Genomic DNA, 27,632 nt, shown 5'->3' on the forward strand with positions numbered 1-27,632 from the left:
TCTAACCCTGTCCCAAACCAGCTTGGGCTGGCTGAAGCACAGGGGCTTGGCCCTAGAGAACCATCCTGAATTCATCCCTCAGAACCAGCAACAGAACCACCAGGGTCATTTCCACCAGATTGTTCACACTGAGCCCTGGGAGCTCTAAGAAGGGATTCTGGGGCCCCTGAGGGGAGTCATGTCTGGGAAGACCGGGGGCTGGTGGGTAGGGTTCTAGGGCCCTCTCCCAACTCAATCAAGGAAGATCTTCTTTTGTCTTTCTTATATTTGACTTTCATATAATATTTTGTTCAAATAAAAGATTACAAAGAATTTACCAAAAAGTGTGACAATCGCTGCCCTAAAACATGAGGCACCTGTCCAGGAGGGGGCCGTTAAGGCTTAGTTAACGTGTGTTAGCTTATACTCCATCAATCAGAATTCGTAAACACTTGATGAGCAGCTTTAGCTTCCTGTCTCCAACTTCCACTGCCTTGCATTCTTTAATGACCAATTTACATATTTTTCAATCATTCGATCCCCTCTTCTATCCAGACTTCCATAACTACCTCACGATACCTTAACTTTTATGGAAATTCTGGAGCCATTCCCAAACTGAGCAGAGAGGAGATGAAAGAATTATGGGATGGGCAGAGGGAGAGGGGTGGAGAGCCTCCCAGGCAAATCAGGAATGTGGAGCAAAATGGGGCTGGTTAAATTACTTAATAATATAAATATTTCAAGACACAACTGAGGTACCGGTTTCCTTCCAAACAACGGGCATGTGGATTTTGAGCAGCTTTATTTCCTCCATTAAGTGACGTTTCCTTGGCAATAACGCCAGCGTATAGAGTGGGGGCCCTTGAAGAGTGAGGCACCTTAGAGGTATTTAGAGACACAGTCTAGGGGTCGAAAATGACACATAATGAGGTGGTTACAAAGTGTCAGAATGGAGGGGGGTTGGCAAAGATCACTGAATGGGGGCCAACCCGTGGGCTGGACCACTGCATTGGAGTGGGCTTTCTGGAGGAGCGGATGTGTGTTGGATCTTGGAAGAGAAGAAAGATTGACAAGCAAATGAAACAGAGGAGGAGAGAGGAACCAAAAGGACACAGTCCTAAATGCAATCAGGCTAAGGCAGTGGTCTCCACCTTGGCTTCACATTACAACCATCTGGAAAGCCTTAAACCCATCAATCACAATCTTAGGGGGTGGGACCTAGACATGGGCAGGTGATTCCAATGTGCGGCCAAGCTTGGAAACCAGCTGTATGAAGGAGACTTTGTGCAACCTCAGGAGGAAATGTAGAGGCAGTACCGACAACTTCCTGGATTCCAAGCCTCCCTCTTATTGTGGCGGGCCAGCTGGATCCCTATATGCAACGACATTGTTCTTATGCGTCTGATGAGGGTGGCCAAGAGGTTGGGAAGCACCAATATTTAGGACAATGGCTCTCAGATATGGTCCCAGAGTCATCTGGAAACTTAGTAGAAATGCACACTTTTGTACCCAAGCCCAGACCGACTGATTCAGGAACTCTGAATCAGGAATCTGTGTTTTAACAAGCCTTCCAGGTAAGTCTGATGGAGGTGAACATTTGAGAACCATCAGTCTAGGAGACAGGTAGCCTGCTGGGATAGAGAGAACATGGGCTTCCAAGTCAGGTGGGCCTTCACTTTCACTTCCTGGCCGGGAAGCCACTCTGAGCCTGAGTTTCCTGACCCGTAAAATGCAGTTGTGAGGCTTGAAATTTATTATTTATTTTTATTTTTTATTTTTTTTAGGTGAGGCAACCCTTGGTTGACCTCACATATTGCAAGGATCTTGTCAGCTTAGAATCCCTCATTTTTTATTTTTTACGACTACAGCACCCGGTCTTCCTAGGTGGTCTCCCATCCAAGTACTAACCAGGCCCGACCCTGCTTAGCTTCTGAGATCAGATAGGATCGGGCTTGTTCAGGGTGGCATAGCCGTGGATTGAGGCTTGAAATATTGACAGCCCCTGGTCAGCTCACAAGGACTGCAGGGCAAGAACAGGCAGGCAGGGACAGAAGTATCTTTGGGATAGAAGGAGAAAACCCAGTAGGGACTGCTGGTCAGCTGCCCTGTCTCAACTGCCCTCATAACTGTGGCCCTGCCCCATGTCTGACTGGCCGGAAGGCCTGTGGGTCAGGATTCATGGAAACAGCAAGCAGGGGGTGGGTGTGATGGGAGAGAAGAGCACTGCTTTATTAAATTTCAGTGTAAAGTGGTGGTAGTGACACTCATAATATGTGCTAGAAATGGGCTCTTTGTCTTCTTTACCAAGAACGAGCTACTACCAGCCCCTCTGCAGAGAGGGAGGGCTGATTTGAGGGTTTGGCTACTGGTCATTAACCCCTTGACACAGAGGTTAGTTATCATGCTGAAGGCCGCAGGGCATTGATGCTAAATCAGGAACGAAGGGGAGTCATTTCCAAAATGATCTTATGTTCACTAACCACAGAACCAGGTAGCTATTGGGAATGGACACATTGATAAACATGCTGCTTGCTGCAACTGTGAAGGAGCAGAAATGTGGAAAGCTAGGCCCCTAGCTCAGGGCTCCACCTTGTGAGCCTGTTTCCCTGGTGGAGGGGGAACAGATGAGGCTAAGCACATGCACTCCCTAGGTTTGGAGGGAGAGGTTTATAACTGGCACTCAAACCATGGTCAGTAGTTGATCCAATTTAATTCAGCATATTTTCCTTTGTGCCCTCCAGGGTGTGCGCCTAAGCTGGGCATTGGGCACAGACAGGAGCCAGACATGCCCTCCTTTGAGGAATTCTCAGCCTGGTGGGGAGACGGCCATGCTGGAAGGTGAAGGGAACAGCCTCAGGGCCAGGCTTAGAGCAGACTAAGGGGGCAGCGGCGGGAGGGGGGCAGTGCGGCGCGGGAAGAAGATAAGGCTGGAAAAGCAGCTTGGGGACTGAAGAGTTTGGACAGCACCCTTTTGGCTTCAGATCAACTGTCCTTCTATTTATTAGCACATCTGAGGGTTTCTCAGAGTCTTTGGAGTGAGAAACATTCAAGGGGCGTGGAAAGAAAGCCTGACCTAGAGGTAACTCAGGTCACTTTTGCAGGTCTGCCTGGGAGAGTTCAGCTGCAGGTCTGCAGGGCGGCAGAAAGAGGGGCAGAGCTTTGAACCAAGGGGCCTGAACTGGGCAGCCTGGGAAGCAGCCGCCTGATGCTCTCGCTGGGCTAGGGAAGTCTGACTTCCTTTCATAGCTGTCTATGTGCCCACAGCACAGATGTCAGCCATTTTCCTGTTGCTCACTATGGAGTTGTTTGCAACCTAGCCCGCCCTATCGGCAACACTACTCCCCCACCTTGCTGTGTCTTCTCTTCCTGTGTCATTCTGAGTTCCTGGTATACCCTGGGCCCAGTGTTTCCCTGTGAACTTCTCTGCCCAGGAGAGAGCCAGGTGACAGGGGTCACCCTGGACTTCCTGCTTGGAAACTGAGGGTTGAGCAGAATTACCAGTGAGAGAACAGAGACAAACCGGAAACGATGGCTGCAGGATTCTTGATGTTTAAGAGTTTTTTTGCTTTCTTATAACAGCATCTTGTCTCACTTTGGCCATACGGGTAGGCATGTTTCACAAGCTGGCCCAGGGTTTGGTTCCAGGATATGTATGTGACCTAGTCTGGCCCAATGAAAGTCTTTCCTGGAATTTTCTGTTTGTGGGATCAAACTGGAAGGCTCTAAGCCCGGAGCTGCCTTCTTCTTAAGGTGAATCAGGGAAGCCCCTTCCTCCTTAACTATAAGAGAGACTAAGGTTATACATGAAGGAAACCAGAGTCAAAAGGGAAGAGAGAGAAAGAGAGAGAGAGAGAGAGAGAGAGAGAGAGAGAGAGAGAGAGAGAGAGAGAAAGAAAGAGAGAGAGAGAGAGAGCCAGACCGAGAGCGAGAGAGAGCGAGACCGAGAGAGAGAGAGAGCGAGAGAGAGAGAGAGACTGAGAGAGAGAGAGTTAGGCAGCTACATTCAAGCCCCTGGTTTTAGCCCTGCCTGAACCCAGAGCCAGAAATGGGATGTCAGTTATATGAGATGATAAAATTTCTTTTTCATTTCAGTTGGCTTGAGTTAGGATTCTGTTACTTGCAACCCAGGGTCTTGACTAACACAAAACATATAGGAGACATTTCCAGAACACCAAAGGGGATAAGCAAAAGGTTAATCAAGTCATATCAAAGGTGGTCCTTAGCTACAAGGTGAATGCAAATGTCATGTGAGTATGATTATTCATTATAATAAAACAAGTCAACAATAAAGTATTAAAGTTTGTAAATATCTGACTTTCTTATGAGATAAGGAAATATCTCACTTATTTGAATGCCAGTATGCTTTCTTCAGTGGGTGAAAAGCTAGAGATCTTGGAGGCTCACATAGCCTTCATTAATCCTTCGGAGTGGGCTGAGTATATGAACATTACCCAGCATTCGGATATAAGTGAAGAAGCGGAGAATTGTAGAGGAAGCTTGAGCTATGGAGAAATAAGACTGGAACGGTCCTGGATAAGACAAAGAACAGGTGCCCTAGACTGGATCTGTCTCTAGGGAGCAGTGTTTGCCAAATCCCCCAGCCTGGACCTTGGCACTCAGCCAGGTTCTGCTGCTGCCGCTGCCCCTCCCTTGCGCTTCCTGCTCTCTACCTGCACGCCAGACCAGCCTCGTTACTTGACACAGGTGCCTGCTTGGATAGCTCTCTTCAGCAGAGTGCTCTGACGCAGATGGGGGCTGCAAATGATGGTCACTTCAGACAGAAGCACACTGACAAAGGAGAGATCACAAAGGAAGTCCAATCACCCTGTGGGCCAGGGTGGTGGATCAGAAAAGAACTAGGCTTGTCATGGGGAAGAAGGATGTGTACAGGATGTGCGCTGCTGTCAGAACAAGGTGAGAGGGTGCAGAACCAGGGATTAGGGCAGGCAGCTGTGAAGGGGCAAGAGGAGGTGTCACTGTAGGTCTAACAATGATCCACCTCCTGAGAGAATGGCCCCCAAAAAGTCTGTATTCTGCGACTCTACCTGCCCATTGGTGAGAGTGGAGCTGTTAAAGGGCCAAGGTGGCTCTCTTCCCGCATTAATTTAAAACAAGAAATGAAGAGACACTGAGATGAGGCTAAGATGAGGCTTAGTCCTATAGTCAGAACATATTTAGCTGGAGAAGATCCTTGTACTTTTACTGATGAGGCTGAGGGAGCTGCTCCTGTTCCTGCCTTCCCCAGTCAACCCTCCCTTTGAGTCCGTAAATGAATCACCCCAGATTTTCTCTAATATCATCTGCTCTTTGTTTTTAGCTTAAGCTATCCAAATTTGTTTTAGTTCTTCTTGGTGTAGATAACAACCTCGTCCCTTGAGATGAATAAATACAGTTTGCTCATTGATCAGGAAGTTCTTTATCTTCAAGAAACCTTAAATGTCTGCTATCTGGCTATTGGGTCCCATTTCGGCCCCTATTTTGGAAGGTACTGCTCAAAGCCCTTTTAGCTATGTCTACTTGTCTGTCACAAGCTGTGTCTATTGACAAACAGCTAAGGTGGAACATATCAAGTACACTGAGGAAAATGTGCCCTGACAATCCTCTTTTCCAAAACACAACAGTCTGCCAACTGCATTAACTTGTGACAGGTTCCTTAACCACTGTAACGGGTTGATTCACAGCCCTGTCCTATGAGGCCTGTTACACATCTCCTCGTCTTTAGTGTCAGACTTGGCCACATGTCTTTAACCAATGAACTGTGAGTGGGAGAGACATGTGTCATTTCCATTCAGAAGCTTTAAGAGCAATCATGTGATCTACCACATCCCGTTATGCTTTCTGCCATTGGACTGGCAGTGTCTCAGATGGGGGTTACTTCTTTGGCCTTAGAAACAGGTGAGATGACATAATGCTAAAGCTTAACCATAATGACCATGAGGCATGAGCAAGAAATAAGTATTTCTTATTTTAAGCCACTGTGATTTGGGGAATCTCAGCCTAAGCTGAATGATAAAGACATTGATACTAGATCGGGTAGTGCTAAACCTTAAAATATGGGACACTGACTCTGGGGCCAGAAAGTGGTCAGTGAGGAACCATCTCTGGAAGATGAAAAGATGGTGACCTCTTTTATGCAATAAAGAAACATTTGGCAAATGTGTTGCTTGCAATAACTTAGTAGACTGATACCATGGCAAATGAGCTTGTCCCTTTGTTACTATTGGCTGCTTTTGATAGGGCACTGCAAAAGAAAGATAGGGCCAGAAAAGACTTGGACATGTAGCATGACCGAGAAATGTTTGTCATTATAAACCACTTGGATTTTGAGGTCATCTGTTATGTTACTGGAGCATAACGGAGCCTGAACTGACTGACACGCCATTTTGCTATGCTCCCTCACCAAATAATCACACAAAAATAGAATCACAAAATGTGATGCATGGCTCTTAAGGAAAAGTTCAAGGGACTTGAAAAATATACACTAAGGGAGCTAGTCAGGGTAGAGTCGAAGGGGGTTGATTCAAGAAACACTGACTCTGGATCTGAACTGCCTCATTCGAGTCCTCCCCTCATTGTTCATTCGCTGTATGATTATAGACAATTTACTTGGCCATTCATGCTCTCAATTTACTCCTCTGTAAAAGCAGGAAATAACAGTACCAACTGCATGGGGCTGTTGGGAAATAATATGGACTTAGTGCTGGTTAGCATTAGCTATCAGTAATGCTCTTTTAATACTGGTTACTTACCATTAGGTTCTAAGTTCTCTGAGGGCAGGGACCATGCTTGTCTTGTTCACAATTGTGTCTCTACTATCTAACCCACTGCTTGACAGATAACATATACTCAAAACAGATTTGTTGATTAAATGAATGTGTTAACAAACTATTCTAGGGACAGTGATCTTCAGCTCAGAAACCCATCGAGACTCCCTCCCTGGTACCTGCTTTATATCTTTTACTCTAAAACTCCTCTAATCTTCTATCTGCCCAAGTTTGGACCAATATCTTTGACACCATCCTCCTCCACAAAACTCTGTGGGTTAATAGCCTGGGTGGAACAGGATCCTCTCTGCAGTGCTCTCAATATTTATCTCCAGGACACAGTCCATGCCAGGTCTAACCCTTACCTGGTTCCATGAGCAATGAAGGGGCTCAGTCTCCTGTGGCACATCACAACCGTTATCCTACACTGAATTAAGAAGAGCTTAAAATAGCCCCAGGAAAAGAGGTGTGTGTGTGTGTGTGTGTGTGTGTGTGTGTTTAACAGAGACTTTAACATATGGCCAGTGGGGACTGGACTCACCAGCTAGCTTGGTGATCAGAAAGATGGAGGAAAGAGCATGGTAATAAAACCTACAGGTTAAGATCCAGCAGGGAGAAGTTAGCCCAGAAAAATGGTCTTCATATGGATGAAATATTTGTGCCTGATTTTAATTTGTAAATATGAATCTCTCTATTTTGCTTGTTCCAAAACTATCTCCATCTCCATTTCCCTCTTACCTAGGACGAATATAACCTGCTTTACTGGAGGAAAAAGGTCTAGCTCATGTTTCTGCTGGATGTTCCAGACCTCGCATAGCAATGCCAGATGGATTGCGCTATGACAGAGGAAGCGTTAGAAAAGTATGGCCATTCTTTTTTAGAGATTCCTTTCCTTGCCATACCACAAGATAGCTGCTCAATACATATTTTCGAGTGAAAAATTGAATGAATGAGTAAATGAAACACAAAGTGACCATGACAGGTGTTATGATAAGTTATAAAAACTGCCACAGATTTTCCCCATCCTTGCATGCTAACTACTTTGCAGTATAACATTGTAGCTCCTTCTTTCAAAGATGGAGTCTATTTCTCTGCTCTTTGAGTCTGTGCTTGGCCATATGAATTACTTTGGCCAATGACAAAATTTCCATAGCAAATTGACACAAGCAGAGACCTGAAAAGCACTCATGCAGTAGCACTTGCCCTTTCTTGCTGCTCTTAGGAACCCTGGTCATCACCATCATGTGAAGCAGCCTGAGCTAGCCTGCTGGATGATGAAACACACATGCTCCAGAAGCTCCTTCACAGCAGCTGGCAGTCAGGCAACCTCTGGAAGCCAACTCAACAAGCTTACCAGCAGTTGGCCGCAGATGCCTGAATGAGCCCAGCTGAGACCAGCAGAAGGAAAGGACAGCCCAACACAACACAGCACAATCCAAATTGCCTGCCCTCAGAATCTGAAGCTAAATAGTATGTCTTAAGTCACTAAATATTGGGATAGTTTGGGATGTAGCAAAAGTGTACTTACACAGGTAGCTCATTTCACAGATGTGTTTGTAAAATATATGGCACAGAGTATAGGCACTTGGCAAATCACTGTTCTTTTCTTCCCCTCATGATTAAAGAAAATAACTAATTATAATAATAATAATAGTTCTCATTTACTGAGCTAAGTGTTTTACAAATATGCTCATTTAATCCTCAAAATAATCCTGTATAATTGGGTAATATTATCTCCATTTTTAGGAGAGAAAACAGAATTATACAGAGGTAAATGAATAGATAGCAAGTGGGAGATCTGGAAACTGAATTCGGGTCATCCAGCTCTCAACCAGTACAATACACTCTTCTTACTAAAGAAAGAGAGGAAGGTTTGATTCCACCCCTTCCATAGGCACCCTCATTCCTGAAGCTCTCCTCCGCTCTGCTTACTCCACGCATCCTGTGCTTCCTTTAAGGTCCAGGTATAGCTCCTCCTCCAGGAAGGCTTCCCTGACCTCGCAAGGTCACCATGACCAAGCCTTTTTTCCTCCTTGGCAGCTGGGACTCTGATCCCTTCCTCTGGCAGAGTGGAGTCTCCACAAAGCCCTTCTAATCCCGAACTGAATGCAGTATGATGAGACTGGGATGCAGTTCAGTTGCTGTTATGACAAAGTGAGCTTTGAAAGTGGTCGCTTTGTCCTGAGCACAAAAGTTGGGAACCAAGGTGACTGCAGTGGATGCAGAACAAAGAGATGTGGTTTCCCCAACCTGATTCTGCCATCCTATTCCTCCCATCCACCCAGTTCCCATGGGGCTGAAGTGTGTCACAGAATTTAATTTTTGTTGTCTTTATGAGGCTTTCTCGTCCTCTTTAAACTTCTGGTTGACCTTCCCTTGTTTGTCCTCCTAACTCTTCCTTTGACTCTTCTGAAATTGCCTATCAAACTCCCAATATCTTTGAAGGACAGTCCTTTCCAATCAGGGACTTTTCCTGTACCTACCAAAATGGCTCTTCCTGGAGGACACTGCCATTCTTGCGTGCTTTTGAATCTCCTGATTCTGCCATCAGGGATGCAAACCGGAGCTGACACACATTTTCAGCAGCACCCACATTTTCATCTCCTCCTGGCCTCTCCACATCCTTAGAAAGGGCTGCACCCAAGTTCCTTCAACCATCCCTTTGCCAGCGCTTTCAAGTCTGTAATTCCTGATTCCTTCTTCCCTGACACCCTGTAAATCTCACCTCCATAGCCTCATTTGCCTTCTTCACATGGGTTCCCTGGATGTTGGGTGATATCCAAGAAAACTCACAGAACTGGGCAAGTTAGACCAACCCCAAACTCCTGGTCACCAACTTCAACCAGGCCCCTCCACACCACCTGGTATTCCTTCTCTGGGTGCTTGCTCAGCCTCCGAGCCACTCCTCCTCAGCAGACTTTTCAAAGCTTCTCTATTCTCTAACAGGCTTCACTTGCAAGACAGTCTGCGACCTGTTCCTCCTGAACCCCCTCCTTCCTGCCTTTGGCCCTCAGGGGCAGAATTTCCTCTCCTGTGGTCCAGGACCAATGTCACTAGCCTTGGATCTCATCCTCTCTGTCTTTATCCTGTCTTTATCCTAGAATGTTGCTTCATTCTCTCCATATACATGACCTCTTTCTCTACTACTGACTTCTTTATCTCAGCCTCAAACATGCTCCCTTCTTACTTTCCTTAAAAAGCAAATCATAATATACACTTTCTCTCAACTCCACTAATAAATGGCCCTTCACAGTGAACTCTAGGGGAAGGGGAATCTAAACTCACCGACTCCACCTCCTCATCCACCTCCCTGGATGGAGGTGCTCTCACTACCATGTCCCCCAGACATTCCGCGATCGCCACGTGCAGCGTGGGGGGTGAACTGCTCTCTTGCATCGACTGTCCTCATTTTCCAGGGTTAGGTGCCAGGGCAAAACTTGCCACCCAAGAACCTCCCCATGAGGGACTGAGAAGGTGAACACTGGCTCAGTCCATTTTGTGGCCATCACTTAAAAGGCTTTAATTTTCCATGAGTTTAATCATTCCTTTATTCAACACACATTTAATTTATTAAGCACCTATTATGCCATAGGCAAATATGACTGAGTGACTTCTGAACAGCCCAGAATATTCTGAGGAGCTACAGATACTGCAGAGACATAAATGTGTTCTGTAGTTCAGTTCTACAAGAATACCAGCAAGTCCTTTTTCCTGCAGAAAAAAAATGTTATAAAATTTTCTTTTTAAGCGTGTCCTTCACCCGAGCCAACCTCCCCTCCCACACGTGTTCCTGCATTTAATAGTGTATTTCTGAGCGAGAAAAAAAATAAAGCTGTTCTGGTGATTGATTTAGAGGGCCCAGCTCCGCTAAAATTTCCAGTATATTAACACAGAGTTAACCTCAAGGACTCCACTTAAAGCTCTATGCTGGCAGGACTAACGTGCAGCAAGAAAGAGATTCAGTAAAAGCAGCTGGGACAAAGGCAGTGTGATGATGACAATGGAGTTAGTTGGGGAAATCAGATATAATAATCGATTTACGGCCATGAGATATTCTGAACACATCCACTTAGGAACTTTCTTGAAATAAACAAATATATCCTTAAGCTTCCCTGATATAAACACCATTTAGAGATGCTCACTCAATGACATCAGCCATTCTCAAATCCCAGAGTCCATTTCTTATGCTCTTCCTTTGTCACATTCTCAGCAAGGGGGGATACCACCTCCTCCAGGGCACCGTTGGAAATGCATGTTTGGATCCCACAATGACATTACTGCTGGTCACGGTCCAGGGATGCTGAACATCTCACACTGAGTATGACAGTCCCACACTGTGAAGAACTGCTCTACCCAAAACGACACTGACACCCTGCTAACAGGCAGCAGTGAAGGAGCAGCAAGTGATGTAGTCCAAATGGATGAAAGAGGAAGTGCCTGGTGGGGAGGGGCACGGTACCTTTGCTGTTCAGGAGCTGTCTCTTCTCGGATGAAATGCTTGCAACTTATGCTCTGTCACTGCCTTGTTGCTCTTATCCTGGGCTTTCTTGGATGCAGTTCTTGAAGACCACCTTGGGTGGGGAAGTGAGTTATGGAAAACTCTATGGGGGGAGTGTCAGTCAATGCAGCCCGGCCAGTAGAATCCTTGGGGTCTAGGAAGTGTCTCTTGCCTGGGAGTTGAGTCAAATGGAAAGGCAGGCCAGCTTCTGTGTGCCAGAAAGCCTTGGTGGCAGGAGAGGCCTTGATGGAAAGAGGTGTCCCCCATTCCTGCCCAAACCTGTGCCAATAGCAACTGGCCCTCAACAAGAAAAATGACCAGGATGTGCCTTCCATTCCAGCGGGGAAGGGCACATCTCTCAAGCTCCCATGCCTGGGTCTCCATGGAAAGATACTGAGTCTAAAAGAAGAGACATAGATCTTGCCAGATCTTGTCTTGAATAATAATAACTAACACAACTAATAAAAATAAGAGCAACTGCAATATATCAGTTGAAGACTTACTGTGTGCCAGGCATAGTGCTGAGCACCCTGTGTGTTTCTCCATTTAATCTTCACAAAATCTCTATCGAATGGTTTTAACTCCGTTTTACAGAAGGAGAATTAGGCTTCAGGTTAAAGCTGGCAAGTGGTAAAGCCAGTGTGTCTGAGCAAATTGCTATGAGGTTTTTGTTAAAAAGACTACCTTCATTTAGGCAGAAACCCACCAACTTTATGAACAGATCCATTTACTAACCAGAGGTGCATGAATGCCTATTCCCAGCCAGGCACTGTGCCAGAAACAAGGGATACACTGGAGAACAAAGTGCCTGCTCTCAAGGAACTTAAGATCTAGTGGTGGAAGGAGACCATAAACAAGTAAACAAATCCGCTGGCAACTGTGATTATAATTACGTTTATACGTCTAATACAAGAGCTGTGATACAGGAATCAGATGCAGAGATCTGAGAATCATAAGTGACCACCATAGATAGGGTGGTCAGGAAAGAAGTGGCCTCAGGCTGAGACCTGAGGGATAACAAGCGGGGGGTGGGGAGCGGAGTGGGGGCCTTTGGATCTGATGCTTTGGCCCTGGAATGCTGAGACTAGATGTCTTCCGATGGGGAGATGATTGTTCCAGTTCCTTGGGAGAAAGGGGAAACCCCAAAGGTGAGCACATGGAAAGAATCCTTACGAGTCAAGAGAGAGCTGACCCGCCTGTGTCCCGTGTTCCAGCCCAGAGTGGATGGGAAGGGTGGTGCCGATGGGGTAGTATTTTCAAATCTCTTCTGTCCAGTCTTGGGAACCTGCCATAAGACCCTTCAGGGAGAAAACTGCAAACCAGACTTAGTTTTCCTTTAGATCCTGAGAAGAAGAGTGTGCCTGGTGGTTGGCTACATCAGCCACTCCTTCCCCTGTCCTCTCACTGCGGCCTTTATTCATCCAGCAAGTGTGCCCTGGCATCCCTTAGGTACCAAGCCTTCATCACATCACTCTGTGCTGGCTTATTGTCCTGTCTCTGTCCTGAGAACGTCCTGAGAGCAGAGACCGCATACTTAATGGAACCAGGGAGGCAGTCCTGGGTCATAGCTCTGAGCCTGGGCTCAGCAGTTAGGGAACCAAGTGCCCCGACTTGGTAGCAGTATGGCCCTGAGCAAGTTACATAACTGCCTTGAGACCCAGTTTTTCTCCCTGTTCAGGTGGAGAAGTGCAGTATTTACTTCCCAGGGCTGCTGAGTATTAACCGAGATTACATACACAAAGCATTTAGAAAGATGCTTAGGAACAGTAAAATAAATAAATGAATGAATGTAAGCTGTTGTTAGTATTCTTATCTTTAGGTAGACTAGCAAACTCTCAAAAGATGTTAAGGGACTGCCCTAACTAGAAAAAAAAAACCAACATTATCGAGCCCAGTTCTATATTAGACTTGGTGCTAGGCACGTACAGGATTGTTACTTTATTAAAATTCAGCATCCACCCCATTTTACTGATCAGGAAGCTGAGACTCACAGAGGTGAAGTGAATTGTCAGAGAGAACAGAGCCAAGTCGAGATCTAAATTTAGCTCCTCTGACACTGGCTCAGTTCCCATGTCCAGAGAAGCTTGAGGAGCAAAGCTCTCAAAAGAATGTCAGGTGGAGGGTGAGAGGCTCAGCCTTTCTCTGGGTAGTGAGCAGGAAGCACTTTCCTCAGTGTTGGGCTACTGTGGTGCTGCTAGTGACTGCTTCTTCTTGGCCTGTGGGAGCGTAATAAAAGTCATGCAAAACTCGCTGTTTACCACTCTAATTGTGCAGTTTGGACATGAAGTGAAGAACATATCATGTGGAATGAACAAGAAATCAAGTGGCTCCTTTTTTTAGCACCGAAGCTACAGGAGCGGCCAGAGTTCACCAGCACTCGGTGAAAGAGAAGTCTCCCACTGCGGCTCCAACTTCTGTGTGCCTAACATACCCATCCTCTCTGTCCCTGGGCACCTGCGCCCCATGCTGAGCCAATGCGTCAGGGCCACTGGCTCTGCTCTGTGTGTAGCTACCAAAAGGGCAAGGGAAATGGGGTGCTTTTCAAAAGCAGGGTGGGAAGCTGGCTGGGTGCTCACCTTAGCCAGAGTGGATCAACTCTAGGCTGATGACCACAGGCAGGTCCAATGGGTGCCTATGATGGAGAGGGAGCTCCGTGAGGGTCACCTGGGCTAGCCTTGTGGAAGCAGCCAGAATCTAGAGAAGGCAGTGGTAGGAGAAGAAGCGGCACTGGCGGTTAGCCTGCACTTCCCAGCCTCGAGCTCTTTCCTCACCTGGGAGGTGGATGCTCTTAGGTAACAACCATCTTACACTTACCATCTTACACCTACCATCTTGTTCTAGGCATGATGGGCCTGCACCTACCATTTATTAGGGGTGGGACTTGAGTATACCTTTATTTCTTTGGGTCAACATCTTTAAAGTGGGAAGAAGCTGGCAACATAGTTTTAAGATGAACTGACATATGGAAGTTGTCTAGGGAGACCGACATAGTAATTTTATACACACACACACACACACACACACACACACACACACATATACATATGCAAATATATTATATAATGTATATTAGTAAACAAAAAATAATATAATAGTTAAGTAGCATTTACTACGAACTATGTTTCGTTTACAGATATTTAAGGTAAAGAGAAATTAAGTGTCTTGTCCTATACTTTTCTTACAGCTAATGAGTGGCGGAGCAGGGATTCACACCCAAACAGCCCCCACTGGGGCCCAGCACAGGCAAGTTCTGTCCTTTTAGTAGGGCTGTAGGGGAGGAGTGAGACTACAGGCTGCATTAATAAAACAGTCTATTCACTTATCAGTCACTGACGGGCAGACACAGAGAGGAGTGAGTTCCTGAGCCCTGGGACGCAGGTAGGATGCGTTAGGAACTTGGTCTTCATAGATGCTTCAAGGGGCTACAAGGATGAAGAGAGCCACTAAATCCTGTTTCTGGGGGCAATTGCTGCAGGTGGTCTTCTCTACTTGTCCCAGCCATTAGTATCCCCCTTCTTCACCCTTAGAGAGGCTGCCTTTGTGTATGACATAAAAATACCAATAATCATGTTCTAAGCACTGGGCTAAGTGTTGTCACATACAGACCATCAGAGCCCTCACAATACTTCAGTGAAGTGTATATTGTTGTCCCAATTTTACAGATTAAGACATAATTGGACACTAGAGAGATTAAGTCACTTGCTGCAATCATTTATGTAGTATGGGCAGAAGGGGGACTAGATCCCAGCCTTACCTGACCCTAAGCAGTGAGTGCACTGTCATTGCCCTGGATTCTGGGGAGCAAAGACTGCCCCCTCAAATGACCACCCTGCGCTGTGAGTGGAAGTGCCACAGGGAGAGGCTGAGTGGTGGCTGCCCAGAGGGTGTGCAGAGACAGCCCCCTGCATCACCCCTGAGGCACCACTCACTCTGCATCCTAAGGGAACAAGGACCCCTGGAATTATGCTAGGCTACAGCTCAAAGGCCCATAAATCAAAAGATCCAAATTACCCTCTGTGGATTAGGCCCCGAATAATGCAGAGCTGAAGGTGACCAGCCAAATTTTCAGGACTGGTTGAGGGTCCCCTCAAACTATAACCTAGTCAGAGTCCTCCACTAACATTTGTCAGGAGGCACGTGGGCAATACAACCACACATGAGGAGTTGCAGAGGGCACAATTCCATCCCTTCAGAGCCAATAAGAAAACTCAGGGAAGTTTTCCAAAAACCTCACAACCACTCAATGCCTGGCACTCTGATTTATTTATAAATAAAAATCACAGGGAAGTGGATAAATCTCTCAAAGTTCACAGAGAAGCAGCAGACGATGTTAATTCTTGGCCCACAAAGTAAAACTTTCTGAATTGCCTCTGAGATGTTACTTGAAAGATCTGGGGGCTCAAGCACAATCCATGAGAAACCTCTAACGGTCCATGCATTGCCACTAGGACTGCCAAACAGCTTCATTATGACCCTGTGTGGGAAGGGCAGTTTCTAGAGAAGTAGCAGACAGAGAAGCAAGCACATTTGTTCATTCATTTCTCTGTCACTCCCTCTCTCTCCTTTCTCTCCCTCCTCTCCCTTCCCTCTCTCTCTGTATGTGTGCACGTATGAATAGCCAAGTAAGAACTTTAAAAAATGAGAAAGAAATCCCCTCCTGCAAATTCCAAAAAGCAAAGGTACCAAAGTCCATCTACGATTCCATACTTTCCTTACTTTTATTAAATATAATATCTGATCTAACATGGAATTCATCTTGGGTAAAAATAGAATACTTATTTTACCTAATCTTTATACCGAGTCAAAAAGCACTTCCTGAAGCATAAACGTGGCAGTTTCACTATTTCAAAAACTTTAGAAAGAATTGAAGTCTCTTTCACCTTCCTTCCATAGCCAAGAATTTATCTTCTCACAGGAAAAGCACATTTTTGCCCCCTGTGTCTTTTACAGTCTAGAAGATTTAGGCAGCAAGAATAGGAAGAGTCCCCATACACTTGTCCCGTCTTGTCCCGTCTCTCCTTTGGATGGGCTAACGAGAAGACGGTTTGCAAGTAGGATGCAAGTAGGCTGCATCATATGAATTGTAATTATCTAAGTGCCTGCTTCCCTCTCCAGACTAGGACTCCCCCAGGTCAGGGGCTTGAGCAAAGCTACTTTTGTCTGTTACAATTCTTGGCATAAAATAATACTCAATGCATGTTTCTTGAATGAGCAAATGAATGAATGAGAAAGTAAATGAGTGATTGACTAAATAAAGAGTCTGTGGGGAGACAGTACTGTTGTATTTTCCCTAGCAGAAGAAATTTTCCAGGCTGTTACACTAATTAGGGCTAATATTCTCAGTTATTTTGAGGATTGCTTGAAATCTGCTGCTAATTTAAATAAAATGGTTACGTTTATTCATTAATTAATTAGTATGCTTCCCCTCACTAATTTGATTAGTTATACTATGCTTTCTCCTACTCAAGGCCTTCTCTGAGACCTGTGTATATCACAACTATATCAGAGTGAACTTTTAAAACAAAGTTTAAGCAGAATCTCTCAAAGAGTTTAAACACAGATGAGAATCCAGCCCAGCTTTCTAGTCTGAGGAATCTTTGGGTCCCGAATGTCTTTGAGTCCTGCTGGGCCACGCGATAAGTTGCTCTACAAAAACCATTCTTATCACTAGACCTAATTTGTTTTTCAGGGGAAAGGAAACTTTCTAAAATATGAGGACTTCCTAGAAGACAAGCTATCATATGTTTGATGAATGAATGAATGAATGAAAATGAGGGAGAAACTGGAAGTCAAAACACAGGCATCCTTCCTAGTCCTATCTTCGCTGGTGTGACCTCAGGCAAGTTAGTTCACATCACCAGAAGCCGTTTTCTTGGTTTCTTATTTATTACAGGTGGAACTGATTTAGAAAATATCTAAGGTCATGTGGCAGAGACCAGGCTTCCTGGGCACACAGAAAACCCTAACTTCCCACATCTTCTGTAGTTAGGCAGGACCGCATGACTAGCTCTGGGTAAAGAAATGTGAGAGGAAGTCACATGAAGCACTTTTTAGCCAAGACATGAAAATCGGATCTCTAGTCACATTCTTCCCCTTTGAGGGTGTTTATGCATTGCACTGTGTATCTCAAAAATTCATATGTCGAAGTCCTAATCTCCCAGTACCTCAAAATGTGACCTTATTTGGAAATAGGGTTGTTGCAGATGTCATTAGCTAAGTTAGGATGAGGTCATACTGGAGTGGGGTGAGCCCCTAATCCAATAAGACTGGCAGCCTTATAAAAAGGGGGAATCTGGACAGAGACATGCACACATGGAGAATGCCATGTGAAGTTGGAGTTATGCTGCTACAAGCTAAGGAATTACCAGAAGCTAGGAGAGATGCCTGGAACAGATTCTTCCCTAGCGCCTTCAGGAGGAGCATGACTCTATTGATGCCTTGATCTTGGACTTCTAGCCTCCAGCACAATGAGACAATAAATTTCAATTGTTTAAACCGCCCTGTGGTCCTTGTTACAGCCATCCTAGGAAATAATATGGGAGATGGATGAACTCTGGCCAACAACACACAGCCCATCTCCAGGATGACTCAGTCCACTCTGGCTTTCCTAGCTCACTGGGCAGGCCAGAGCAATAAATTCCTGTCACAGGAGAGTCCCTATACTGCCCTGTTCTGGGAAATGTGTCTGACCTGAGGTTGGTTTCAAGTCTTCTTGCCTTTGGGCACTAAACGCTGTGCACCTCAGCTGTGGGCCTGGTGGGAGAGGACAACTGGGACCTCATGTTCCTAGTATAGCTCACTTACATAGGGTGCTGCGGCTTTGAGGAATGGGGAGAGGAACCCAAGTCCTTAAGATTTGCTGTAGGTCATATCAAGAAGCTGATTTACAAAGCATCAAGGGAAGGCTAGCTCCCAGTATTCCTGGCAATCGCTGTGCAAACTCGCAGATCCCCAGGCCGATTTCAGAACAAAAGAATTTGAAGTGAGAAGATTGGCAGAGTTGGGCCTGGAGATGGCCAGTCCAGCTTCCTCATCTGCAGATAAGAAGACGGGCCCAGACAGTACTAATCAATAGTGCTAGAGATCAGAATTGTCATTACCTTTGGATAGAGCTATTGACCGAGAGCAGGAAGTTCCGAGGAAGCCCAGGTAGATGACGGGCTTCATCTGGGTGGTGATTGTACAGTGTCTACTAATGTAGAAACTCCCTGAGCTGTACTCTTTGTACTTTAGTGTAAAATTATGCCTCGATAAAAGAGTAAAACAAAATAAAGGCCCAAAGACAGTTAAGGTGATATTGCAGATATGTGTGTGGCAAGACCAAGCCTAGGACTCAGGCTTCCTGACGCCCACATCAGGACAAGGGTTCATTACCCTTTTCCCTACTCCACTGTGTTTTTGCTGCTATAGCAACTCAGTGATGCTGCAATATTCTGTGGGTAGGCTTTGATCGGGGAAGAAACCCAAGGAACATGGCACACGTGGTCAAGGAAAGTCAGTTAGTTCATGAGCTGGAGCTAGAACCTTGAGGGTATTTATACTGAGCGAGACTTAATGAGCAGTAATAATATTATTATCATTATAGCAATACTAATAGCTAACATTTATTGAGCACTTACTATATGCCAGGCATTATTTTAAATACTTTACATATACTAAATCCTCAGACAACCCTTATGATATTATTAATCCATATTTTACAAATAAGAAAATAGGTCCAGATTAAAATAACTAGAAAGTGTCAAAGCTGACATTTGGACTCAGGTGATCTGGCTCCAGTATCTATGTTCCTAACTACAATACGAACTGTCTTACGTTGAACCATTTGCAGCTGGCTGACTGGCAGGCTCTGCTCACCCACTATGCCATATTTGTCCAGTGGTCCAGAGAAGCACCAACTCTGCAGGTTTCTACATAGATTTATTAAAAGCAAATTCTCCCATCGTCTCCTGGGTTGTAAGTATTAAAAAGCAGAGAGGGAATTTACAAAAAGGCCAAACTACTTGTGACCTGGCCACTTTGGTCCACACTCAAGAACAATGTGGGGATATTCTGAGCTGAAAATTTAGGTGCCCAACTGAATTAATAATCAGAGTAATGCAAATTAAAACCACAATGTAATACCACTGTAAACCCACCACGATGTCTATAATTTAAACAGACAGATAATACAAAATGTTGGCAAGGATGTGGAATAACCAGAACTCTAATATATAGCTGGTGGGAGTGAAAATTGATACAACTAATTTGGAAAACTGTTTGGCAGTATATTAGTTGGCTCTGGCTGTCATAACAAAATACCACAGGCTGGGTGGCTTAAACAACAGAAATTTATTTTCACGTAATTTAATGAAGTCCAAGATCAAGGTGCTGGCCCATTCATTTTCTTGTGAGAGCTCTCCTCCTAGCTTGCTGATGATCACCTTCTTATTGTTTTCTCACGTGGCAGAGAGAGTGATGGAGCTCTCTGATGTCTCTTCTTATAAGGACACCAATACTATGGGATCAGGGCTCTACTTTTATGATCTTATATATATATCCTTAATAACTTCCTTGCTCCAAGTACAATCAGTATTAGCGAATACTTCAACATATGAATTTTAGGGTGACACAATTGAGTTCATAGTATTCTGCCCCTGATCCCCTAGTCCTCAAATTCATTTCCTTCTCCCATGCAAAATACATTCATTTCATCCCAACATCCTCAAAGTCTTAACTCATTCTAGCATCAACTCTAACGTGTAAGGTCCATACATCATCTAAATCAGTTATGTGTGAGACTCGAGGTATGATTCATTCAGAGGCAAATTTCCTTTCAGCTAAGAACCCGTGAAATCAGACAAGATATGTGCTTCCGAAACATGATGGGACAGGCAGAGGATAGATAATCTCATTCCAAAAGGGAGAAACTTGGAGGAAGATAGGGCTGATGGGTCCCAAGCTAGTTCCAAATCCAGCAAGGCAAATCCCATAAGATCTTAAGGCTCGAGAACAGTTCTCTTTGGTTTAATGCTCTGCCCTCCAGGCCTAGCGAGATGGCAGCATAACCCCCATGGCTCTGCAGGGCTGCCCGTCCCTTTAGCTCTCTAGAGTGGTCCTGCCCAAGTTGCTTGCTGCTTTGGCCCCACCCTTGAGGCACTGGGCAGGGTCATCTTGGCCACCTGAAACCAGAGAGGCAGGCCCACCCTTGAGGAAGCAGCCTAACCCCTGCCTGTGGTAGGAGTCGCAGCCCTGATGATCTCTGAATCATCTTCAGCATCACTCTTACCTTTTCTTGAGTAACAGTGCCTGTTCACAACTGAATAAAGCTATGGTCCCATCATGGAGCATCCAAGAAGTATAATAGCCTTCCTTCATCCTGTCCCACTTTCTCTTCAGTTTTAACTGGCATCTCGATTTCTGCCTTCTGCTGCTGTGATGTCTGAATAAGTTCATGAGTCCCATCCATCCATAATCTCTTAGTTAAATGGCCGTTGCCACATTCTTAGTGTTTTCTTCAGAACAATCTTTCTCATTTTGTACAATACGGATAGGCTGAGAATTTTCCAAATCTTCCAGTTAAGGTTAAATAAAGTCATAAGGGTAGAGCCCTGATCTAATAGGATTAATGTCCTTTGAAGAAGCAACACCAGAGAGCTTGCTCATTCTCTCTTTCCTTGTGAGGACACAGCTAGAAGGCGATCATCTACAAGCCAGAAAGAGAGCTCTCACCAGAAACCAAATCAGCTGGCATTTTGACTTAGACTTTCCAGTCTCCAGAACTATGGGAAAATAAATTTCAGTTCAAGACACCCAGCCTGTGGCATTTCGTTACAGCAGCCCTAGCAGACAAATATAGGCAGTGTCTGCGAAAAGTGAACATATGTCAACCCTATGACTCAGTGATTCGACTCCGAGGTAAAAATACAAAAGAAATGATTGTATATGTGCAATAAATGACATGAACAGAGATGTTCACAGCAGTAGTATTTGTAATACTACTGAACTGGCAATAGCCCAAGTGTCCATCAACAGTAGAACATGTAGTGAATATGGTATATTCATAAAATGAATAAATACATAGTAATAAAATGAGCAAATTACAGCTACATGTAACAGCACGGGTATACTTTACAAATATAATGAAGAAAAAAAGCCAAAATGAGAAAGCATATACCCGTGATCCTATTTATATAGAATTCAAAATCAGGCAACAAAACTCTTTTTCTTGATCTGGGTACTGGTTACACAAGTATGTTTGCTCTGAAAATCCATTAATCTATATATTTATAATTTGTCTATTTTTGTCTATTTTCTGTGCATATGTTACATGTCAATAGAAGGTTTACATAAAAATAGTCATCATTAGAAATGACACACCATTGAAGAATGAGTTGCTATGCTGTGTGGTGTGGGGATCGTGTGATCTGCTGACCTATAATTGACCAGTCACTGATGTCACAGCAGATCAGTCACAAAATGAACAAGGTGGTGGAGATTACAGTGGACAATTTCAGGAAGTCTCAGCGTAGTACACCAGGTGACACATAGTACATCGGGTGACACACACATCATGATATCCTTCACTCTTGTGTTTAGGCAGGTAACAACTCTTTTAAACACTAGATTATAATTGCACAAATATACCTATCTTCTAAACTAAAATATCTTTTTTTTTTTTAAATCACTGTGTACTTCTAAAGTTAAGTAAACTCTGAAAATGTTGTTAAGTCAGAACAACTATGTCAATAATGACATTCTTGGTCAGTGACTGTTCAACTGTACTTTGTTGAATAAACCATTTCTCTGGCCTGTGTCCTTGACATTCTCTTTGGGTATCTGAAGCCCAGGCTACGAATGAAGAATATTTTTAGGATAATATATTTTCCTAGAAAATATCCTTCATTCTCCACCAGGAGAAGGTCACAGGAGCCAGAAGAGTCCCATGGCTATAAATTTTGGCTCTAGCTGTTATCTACTAAAGGGTAGAGGCTGAAGGCTGTGAAATAGCACTCTGAAGGGACCCCAAGGTGTCTGGGAACTTGGGGGAACCCAGGGCTTCCTCCTATTAGGGAAAGGCATGACTGCCAGAATCAGGACTGATTTAGCCATGGTCTCTCCAAAGGAGGCAGGCATTCCTTGTTAGAAATTTATCGCCTTCCCTGCTCCTCAGCCCAGAGGATCCTGGCATGCCAGCATCTGCTCCCCCAGGCTCCTTCCAGGCAAGGCAGTTATGACTCTCCTCTTTTGCTCATTAGGATATTTCCTAATGAAAGGTCCCAGAGCTCCTGGGCACAGAGGAGCCATGCAGAGTTTAGCTATCCTTCCCCACACCAGACACACATGTGCACACCCCTATCATGGGGAGCTCTCAGAGCACTCACCTGGGGTGTCATCCCGTGGCAGATGTACACAATGGGAACGTTCTCCGTGTCTGGACCCTGATCGAGACACAAATCGGTCTTCAGAGAGTTCTGCAACTGAACACCAGGGAAGAGGCAGCCACACCAAAGAGAAAGGAACAGAGAAACAAATACATTAAATCAGGAGAAACAAGCCTTCCACTGAGACGAACTCCATTTCCATAATCAGCCCAAGGCCCCTTGAATACTATGGAAACCAACAAGCACCAGCTTTTGCTTTGCATAAAGGTGCTGAGGGAAGAGCAGACCCTACCAAGGAGAAGCATTAACACATTAAACAGCAAGCTGGGTTTGGGGAGCTGAGACAGTTTAGGTAAAAATAAAATATGCGCACACACAAGATGGTGCTGGGTTTTCTACCCCCTTCATTTCCACGGGGTGGCACAATGGCCTTCAGGCGTCCCAGGAAAGAAGTCTTTGTTCCCGAGGATTGGGAGAAGTGGACAACATGTTATCTGTTTTGGGGCCTGGGACGAGGCCCCTCTGCCTCCTATGGGTCCAGCAGTGGTTGGCCAGGCCCCAGCTGAGGCCCAGCTGCTGATGAGGCTTCTCCAGAGTGGGTGGTCTGGTAGGTGAATAAGAGAGAAGAGGGCCAGCACAGGAGAAGAGAGAGGTAACTCTTACCCTCCTCACCTATAGACACATGGCAATTAACAGAACAAATGTGGTGGCCACTAGAATTGTGAGGCCACTTAGATTGGGTGTGGGGGATCTGTTGGGCCATGTGCAAGCAGAGAAATCCAGCTGCGATGAAGGAGTAGATAAAGCATGTGGCAGATAGAATTAGACACCAGAGATCATCCTGCCCCTGCTGTGGTTTTAGTGGTCTCCCAGCTCGAGTGCTATGTCCAGCTGTACTTTGGTTCCTGTGTTCATAAGAGAGTCTGTAGTATTTTTACTCACCTTAACTCAAGCCAGCTTATATAGTTCTCCTTAGCAATCAAAGCACTTTGTTTAGACTAGAAAGCTAGAGATCAGAATCCAGAGGGAGACCTGGAAAATGGCCACAGGTGGGTCATCTGTTGGAGAAGGCCGGAGACAGGCCGGGCCTGAGCTTTGGCAGTCCTGATTGATTGTGGCAGGAATGCAATAAACCAATTAAGGGGGTTAAATGGAACAGAGGTACATATGTGCTCTACGCATACCCTGTTCTTGACAGGGGACGAGGAACAGAGTCACATTCTTTTTTCTTGAGCTCCTTTTCCTTTGCTGAGTGATAGCAGCTAAATCTCAAACTTGTGGTTTAGAAGTTCTGAAGAAATATGAACATGTGTTAGTTCCCTAGGCAGGGCCCCAGAAGCATCTATGCAGCAAATCCTTTATGATAAACCAACTACTTGGCTGGCCCATGTGGGAGGTAAACATGCAAATACTCTAGATTTCTCCTGCAGCCTGTGGACGGGTGGGGGTCACATCTGAAGCCAAGCACTGTAACCCATTAGTGAGACCTGCTAACTGCTCCTGCAAAGAGAAAGATCCAGAGACTCCTGATGTCAGACTTGGTTCTCCCTGGGATCTCAAAGCCAGCCTCTGAGTGAGGGGGTGGCTGGTGCTTTTGATCAAGTCCACCTGGGCTGTGTCATCCCTTCCCCATTAAGCAGGTAGAAGAGACAGGCTGGGGATGGAATCCTGACTCTAGCTGTGTGGTCTTGGACAAAGCAACGTAACTCCTTATCTGTTTTCTTCTCTATCATGTAGAGATAACAGTGCCAACCTCATAGGGATCTTATGAGGATGAAGGGAAACAAGACACGTGCTTAACACAGGGTCTGGCAAATAGCAAATGTGCAATAACTTTTAGCTGCTACTATTACTGCTGTAATCTTCCTTAAAGCCATTCAGGGAAACTAGCTTTTGTGACTGCATCTATGTGCCAGGTGCCGCCAAAGTGCTTTCTATGTGTTATCCCACTTAATCCTCAACATAACCCAGCCAGTCGGTAACATCAACTCTTTAAGGATGAAGGAAGTGTGGTACAGTAAGAAGCTCTGCCTCACCTCTTGGTCTATTCCCACTGTATGGATGCTCTGCTGAGGCCTTCTCTTTGCCTGACTAAATCTTCTTCTTCCTTTGGTTCTCAGCTTCTCTATCACTCTGCAAGCCTTTCCTGACCCAGGTTGGGTGTGAGGCCACTGTTCTATGCTTCACTAACACCTCCATTTTTCTTTTTGCAGCACTTAGCATACTGTATTCTTGTTGCTTCTTCATTTGCCTATCTCCTCCATGAGTCACCAGACTAGGACTCAGTCTTTCTCACGGCCCAGCCCTGGCACATAGCAGACAGTAAATGCATGTGGAATGAATGAACGAATAAAATAAACAAATGAATGGCATCACAGTTGGACAAGTGGTAGAACTGGAGTTTATTTGTCTCTAAAGCCCAAGCTCTTTCCATCATGTAAATGGCAACAATCCCAAGACTGAAAGATGCCTCATGAAATGGTATGACGATAACCTTTAAGGTTTTGCAGATTATCATGGTTATACAGTGATTAAGAAGCAAAGCTAATACTCAGAAGCCAGGCATGTCTGCTTCCAGATGCTGCTCCATTTCTACTGTTAGCACCAGAGCTGGAATTAATCCAAAGCCACTCCATCTCCCCGACGTGGAACTCAGTGACCCAGGGGAAACCCATGCCCACACAACAGGGTCCACAGGCCCTTCAGCCTGCAGGACTCATAATGGGACCTAACAGTGGATTAATGGACTGGCTTATATAGACTTGACACTAGTCTGACTGACAGTCCTAAGTGGTCGTTTGACCTGAGCAAGGTAGTTTAGACATGGGGTGGGAAGGGAAAGGAAAAAAGAAACTCTGTCCCTGAGAAGACATACAGTCTCTCCATTTCAGAATAAAAATAATCACGAGAAAGAGTGTTTCAGCCCCAGCAAACCCTCTGGCTCTTGCCGCTGCCTCGCTTTGCCCATCTCTTACCCTCTTGCCCTGAGTAAAAGTTCATTATGCTCCTTGACAAGCGAGCGCATCTCTGCTCATGTCAGAGCCCAGCCTGTAGCGGAGGCAGGAGCGGAGGCTGGCCGGCCCTGAACAGTGGCTGGCAGATGAATATGCAGTGGGTTGGAGACCACCGCCCACCCAAGGGACGGCTAACACAGCTCAGCCCTCTGGGATGACGAGTAGATGGCTTTTCAGTACAACAGAGTGAAACAGCCTCAGTTGCAGACTCAGACAGATCTAGATCATGACCTTATATATGTCACTTACTGTTTGACCAACCAAAGGCTTCCGGGTGTGGCGGTGCGAGGGCTCCATGGTGAGCATGCTGTACGTGTTCGTAAGAGCGGATCCTTTTGCATGGAAGACAACAGTGCCTTTGGCCGAGACCCAGAATTGCTATGGTCGCATGCACACACCTCCACTGTTATTGCTCTCCCTGCATCTCTGGCTGAGTTTGGCTAATACTGTTTGGCTACAGCTGACAGCTTGGTGAGAACGTGAATCTAGAAGCTTGCCCTGGCTCACAGAGGCTTTGGACCAATAGTTTCTCTGGAGCCACAGTAGCCTAATTGTTCTTTTTGGACTGGGTCCAACAATGGCCAAGCACCACACACAACTTGCTGTGGTCAGAGTGTGGTGGCACCACACTCTGGCAACAGCTGTGTCCTCAGGATGGTTCTTGGGAGACGGATGGGGCTGATAGGCACTTCACAAGTCCAGTGTGTTTCCACGGTGATGACAGGACCTAGAGTCTCAGGTAATAGCTGGGCAGCACCAGCTGAGGAGTTTTTTGACAACCAAAGTATACCAGCCTGAGAAGTGGAGAGGCAAGAGGCCACTGGGCATTTCTCTCAGGACATGTCAACCATGCCATAGGGACTCTTGTGGCAGGACATGACCCCTTCCTACAGGCTGGCCTTCAGGACAACAGAGGTACTATGGAGAGGGGGTGGGGAGAGTTCCCAGGATCTCAGCTGTCTGTTTCAGAATCCTAGAATGTTAAAGTTGAAAGGCTCACAGAAAACACCACGGCCAACCCTTCTGCAAGGATTCTTCCCCTCCCAGGGGTGCCGTGCTCGTTACATTTCTGCCTTGAACTCAGTTCTGACCACAGGTCATCAAAGGAAGAGGCCTCAGTTCTACCTTCAACTTTTGATACTGGGATGTCGAACTGGCCTGAGGGAACACTCTAAAAGGGAGGAGTTGAAGTGATAGCAGCAGCTGATGTTTTAGACTCAGTGTCACTGCTGATTATCAGTGTGAACAATGGGCGAGTCACTTCGCCTCTCTGTTTTCCCATCGTTGGAACATGGCAGGTGAGCTAAGTAACCCCAGGGGCGGGTAGTTTTGAGGGCTTAACTTTCAGCAGAAAAATTTTATGTGTTCAGCAAAATACAGGTGAGGTATCCAAAAATCAATTAGGTGTCATTTAAAATATCATAAGAATTTATAGTCCTGGGGATACTGGAAAAATGGGAGAGTTTATCGCATTCAAAGAATTTTAACCTTAGGTAGAAAATATATTTATATATCTTAGACTTTCTTCTACCCTGTGAGGACAGTATTATTTCCCCTCATTTACCATATGAGGAAACTGAGGCCCAGAGACATTAGGATGTTTGCCCAGGAAGTGTTCTGGTCAAGACTGGAACCAGGTCCAATGGATCTTACCCCTGTGCTCTGCCTTTCAATCTTGCTGCCTCATTAAAAGGAAATGCTCTATGCCAATCAACAAGTGGTACTAAAACATCCCTCAAGATACAGCAAACTCGAGGAGGTTATATTTCCTAGAAGTCCTTTCCAGGATGCTCTGTGCATGAGTGGAAGGCAGAAGCCCCTTGGGAGGGGAGGAATGCAGGCTGGCTGAGAGAAGCTCCAGCACCCATGCTTGGGGAACAGCGGGTGTTTGTTATCTGCCTTACAATCTTAACCTAACTTCAGGTTTTTGTTTTATTAAGTGAAATATGCAGGTTTGGGGCTAGAGCTACATTGCTTAGGACTGTAAAGGAGAGACCAAACACCTCTCTTAAGG

General features: G+C 45.4%; 1 protein-coding gene and 1 pseudogene across 3 annotated transcripts in view; both read right to left on the minus strand.

The window, feature by feature from the left end:
- The window catches only part of GALNT18 (polypeptide N-acetylgalactosaminyltransferase 18), a 316,135-nt gene that overhangs the window by 19,400 nt on the left and 269,103 nt on the right, over positions 1–27,632 (minus strand). The window contains exons 9-10 of one of the 3 annotated variants that reach the window (XM_039863610.1): positions 22,605–22,700; positions 12,205–12,363 (exon numbers count right to left, since the gene is read on the minus strand). In XM_039863610.1, the coding sequence (XP_039719544.1) occupies positions 12,220–12,363; positions 22,605–22,700 (240 nt within the window). In that variant the 3' untranslated portion in view covers positions 12,205–12,219. Of the gene's footprint in view, positions 1–12,204; positions 12,364–17,229; positions 17,329–22,604; positions 22,701–27,632 lie in introns of those variants that run through there. The other 2 variants (XM_039863611.1, XM_039863609.1) reach the window with 2 other exon arrangements.
- On the minus strand, positions 1,839–1,957 carry LOC120603265 (uncharacterized; annotated as a pseudogene).

The sequence above is a fragment of the Pteropus medius genome, unplaced genomic scaffold, assembly GCF_902729225.1.
Source record: "Pteropus medius unplaced genomic scaffold, Ma_sr-lr_union100, whole genome shotgun sequence".
NCBI lineage: Eukaryota > Metazoa > Chordata > Mammalia > Chiroptera > Pteropodidae > Pteropus > Pteropus medius.